Genomic DNA, 4308 nt, shown 5'->3' with positions numbered 1-4308 from the left:
TGATATAGCGGATATTTGTTAAGATCCATATGTCACGGATAGGATCATATTCTGTGCTAAATAAGAGACATGTAATAATTTACAAAACATCACCATGTTTTTATTTAACAAAATAATGTTGTTTAATCCACGTTGGCGTAAGTACAAAACCATTGCTATGTTTTTTCATCAGGAAATGCAGACCGGCTCAAACAAACGATTTGTAATCATCATCCTCACGATCATTTAATGTATCATATGTTCGCCGAATTGACATGAAAGCACTAATAAATGTGGTTTAATCCACGTGAGTTTACAACTACAAAAATAATCGGTTTGTTTTTATATCACATCCGACGGGAGGAAATGCAGCACGGCTCTCACTACCGATTTTTAATCCTATTTTAATCATCTTCACCACGATCATTTATGTTTATGTTCGCCGAATTGACATGAAAGCACTGACAAATATGAATATACTGTAGTCAACTTCATTAAAACTTTATTAACGTGCCTAAACTCAGTAATTCACTAAAAATAGGTTTTATTTTTAAGGAAAATAAACTGTGTTGTAAGATGATTGACAAGCACACCCATGAAGTACACTACCAGATTGTGTGTCCAAGCTCCAGGTACCAGGAAGTCTGGGAGAAATTCCACGAAGCTGCTGCCCATGCTGGTGTGGACAAGACCCTCCCCAGGATGCGTCAGCACTTTTACTGGCCAAACATGGAGGGGGAGGTACGTCGGTTCCATCAGGGTTGTGTCACCTGCAGTCTGCAAAAGGTAAGGGTAGATCCAAAGGCCCCACTAAAACCTATTGCTGTATCTTACCCCCTGGAGGTCATAGGTTTAGATTTTTTGACCCTCCGTAGACCCACAGACGCATACCAAAACCTCCTTGTTGCAACTGACCTGTTCACTAAGTTCTGTTGGGCCATATCCACACATGACCAGACAGCACACACAACAGTTAAAGCTTTGTGGACACATGTAATTCAGCCATTTGGTTGTTGGTGTATCACGCAGTCTGTCTTCCGGTTGTTGCCTCTTTTGAATGACGAATACACACTACCGCCGCCTGCTGGTAAGGAGAGTTATTGCGGCTGAAGTCTTTGCGGTGTGTTCCAGTGCGACACATGGCCAAGACGCAGAGATGCGAGGCGACACAACAGTCGGGGGTCCGTCTGTGTCAGTTCTTTGGTGTCAGCTTGGTGTGTCCGGGCCTTTAGCTTCAGTCAAGCCTTCCAGGAAAGGGGGTCATTGAGCCAGGCCTGACATCCGACTTAGAGTGCCCTTTCCTGGGTCATTCCCAGCCTGACCCCCACCCTTTCCCTGGAGTGAAAGGAGTGAAAGTATCTTCAGGATGCTTCATTCTGCTCAAGAAATTAGCCATAGGGCTCTTTGAGGTACTTACACTGTAGAGGGAGTTCAGTGGAACCACTTCAAAGAGGGGGCCTTCTGGTGGATTTGTGCAAAAATGCCTAAAAGAGCCCAAACTTTGAAAATATCAATTTTTGCAATGGAAGGTGCTTTAACCTTGCTTTCTTTCCAATGGTGCCCAATAGAAAAACGAGTCAATGTAGGGACCCTTCACTGATCTATGGGTCTTGGAACTTTCCCCCCAAGGGAGTGTTTATCAGCATCAATGCGGAAGAAGCAAACCCATTTTACACCTTGGCTATCCAAAGGTTGGACAGTCACTTTCTCCGTCTTTGCACATTGCCACCTTGGTTTTGGAGCGTCACCCTCGTGGTTCTTGGCTGACACCATCTGGGTTTTGGTTCGTTCAGAGATGCTGTCTGAAGTGATTGAGACAATCTTTTACCTGGGACATTTTTACTGAGATAAGTGACATGTAACGAAAACATCTTTGAGGTTTTCACGTCAGTCAGTAATGATCAGAAACCAGATGTTCTTTGAGGTCTGTCCAGTGAAACCACTCCCACGCTGTGTCCCCCCCCCCCCTCCACATATTGTCAGATAGTAAGGTCCCTGTCATGAGCTCTGGCCGTGACTCCAGCTCAGGTGTAGCAGGTGAAACACAACTGTTGTCTGACATTTGTTTCACATTTGACACAGGTTTCTGTTGTTGGATGTATAGTTGTTGAATAATGCTTTATCTGTGCTCATCTTTAACTTAATGTTCTAAATCTTTAACAACAGGAGGATCATGGTGAACTCTACGGAAGCTTCCTATTTTATACTGACTGCATACTCTGACACCGGGGTTTTTAAATACCTATATTTCCTGATCATTCTGGCTTTGTATATTTGTATTATAGGTGCCAATATGTTGCTGATTGTGGTTATCTGTGTGAACAGGAGCTTACATGAACCTATGTACCTTTTTCTGTGCAGCCTGTTTGTAAATGAACTGTATGGTAGTACAGGGTTGTTTCCATTCCTTCTGGTTCAGATCCTCTCTGACATTCACACTGTTTCTGCTCCGCTCTGCTTCCTGCAGATTTTCTCTGTGTATACATATGGAAATGTACAGTTTTATATTTTAACCGTCATGTCTTATGACAGATATCTTGCTATCTGTTATCCTCTGCAATATAACACATATATGACATCTAACAAAGCTTCCTTTCTTATTGCAGTGTCATGGTTTTTCCCTTTTCTTGGAATTGTTGTTATGATATTCCTGACTCTGTCTTTGCAGCTGTGTGGGAACATACTTAATACAGTGTACTGTGGAAATTACTCCATTGTTAAGCTGGCCTGCTCTGACACCAGGGTCAATAACATTTATGGACTCTTTTACACTGTTTTCTCCATCATCATTCCTCTGCTTTTAATCCTCTACACGTACATGAGGATCCTCAGAGTGTGTTTCTCTGGCTCCAAACAGACCAGACAGAAAGCTCTCAGTACCTGCACACCTCACCTCGCTTCCTTGCTTAACTTCTTTTTTGGAGCTTTTTTCCAGATATTACAGAGCAGGTTTGATATGAGCAGTGTTCCCAACATTCTGAGCGTTTTATTATCCCTGTACTTTCTAACATGCCAGCCTCTCTTTACCCCAGTCCTGTACGGGCTGAAGATGTCTAAAATCCGCATCATATGTAAGCGTCTGTTGTACGGAGAAGTGTAGGTCATCAAGAGATTGCAGAGAAAGAGAATGAAAGGACCCTGACTTCAGCAGTATTAACTCTAATGACGTGTCTAGTTCACTGTGTGCAGAGGAAGGAAATGAAACGTGCAGCTGTACATGTGCTGAGCTTGATGCTGCTCTCTCTTTCTGTTTCTTATCTTGCTTTTCACTTTTCATATCAGCCTCAGTGATTTTAGGAGAACCCTGAAAGGTCCATGAGTCAGGACGTTAGGAGTGAAGCTGAAGTTAAAGCTGAATGAAGCTTCTCGCTGTGAACAGACACAGAGCAGCTTCATATCAACTATGTTCCCAATATGTTGATAGTATTTTCACCATTGTATTCTCTCACATGTAATGTGTCCCAAATATACATCCTGTGTACAAATCAGCTGTTAGCTTTCACATCACCTGTGACCTTATGAGTATAAATCAATGCAGCGTTGTACTACACTGAATAAATAACACACACAGCGGTTTGTATTTTCTTTTTCATGTCATGCAAAGTAATGGTTCTGATCCTTACGGGATGCACAACATTGACCTGTCATGTAGTATTTTTGTACTTTATTGAATTTGTACTTTTACTAAAGTAAAGGATCTTCTTCCAGCTTTAATGAATCTAAAGCGACTCCCACTGAGAGCTTCTGCAGGCTGTAATACCTGTTGAAACATCAGTCATTTAACATTACAAAGAAATCAAAGGCAGTAGCTGTGCCAAAATAAATAGAAGCCTGGAAGTCATGATCTATGATTATCAAATCAAATCAAATCAAATCAGGTTTTATTTATAAAGCACATTTAAAAGCGATTTTTGGTCGAGCCAAAGTGCTGTACATGTAATAAAAAACACATTACTACAAAACACAATAAATTACAACAGATATAACTTAAAAAACAAAATAAGAATAGAACACACGGAAAAGTCAGGAGTCATGCATTATAGAGTCAGTTTGAGGTGCCCCAATACATTTCACATGATTTGCAGGTATTTTGTCTAAAATATGATGCTGTCCTTTTCAAATACTATGAATTGGATTTACCCTTACTTTCAACCCCATTCATTTGTAATTTGGGTAACACTTTATATTAAGGTACACAAATTCACCATCAACTAGTTGTTAATTAACATGCGTATTAGCAGTATATTGGCTCTTCATTAGTCATTATAAAACACTTATTAATGCCTTATTCTACATGACCATATTCTACAAGTAATAAGCCATTAGTTG

The 4308-nt window shown here is 40.8% G+C and overlaps 1 protein-coding gene across 1 annotated transcript; it reads left to right on the top strand.

Moving 5' to 3' along the window:
- Positions 1 to 555: 555 nt before the first annotated feature.
- LOC117469716 (olfactory receptor 11A1-like) lies at positions 556 to 3552 on the top strand. Its single transcript, XM_034114202.1, has 4 exons — positions 556 to 720; positions 1212 to 1388; positions 1609 to 1670; positions 2146 to 3552. The coding sequence occupies exons 1-4, from the start codon at positions 556 to 558 to the stop codon at positions 3077 to 3079; spliced, it is 1338 nt and encodes a 445-aa protein (XP_033970093.1). The 3' UTR covers positions 3080 to 3552.
- Positions 3553 to 4308: the final 756 nt, after the last annotated feature.

This window comes from Trematomus bernacchii, unplaced genomic scaffold, assembly GCF_902827165.1.
Source record: "Trematomus bernacchii unplaced genomic scaffold, fTreBer1.1, whole genome shotgun sequence".
NCBI classification, from domain to species: domain Eukaryota; kingdom Metazoa; phylum Chordata; class Actinopteri; order Perciformes; family Nototheniidae; genus Trematomus; species Trematomus bernacchii.
This window is presented reverse-complemented; position numbering and strand designations above follow the sequence as displayed.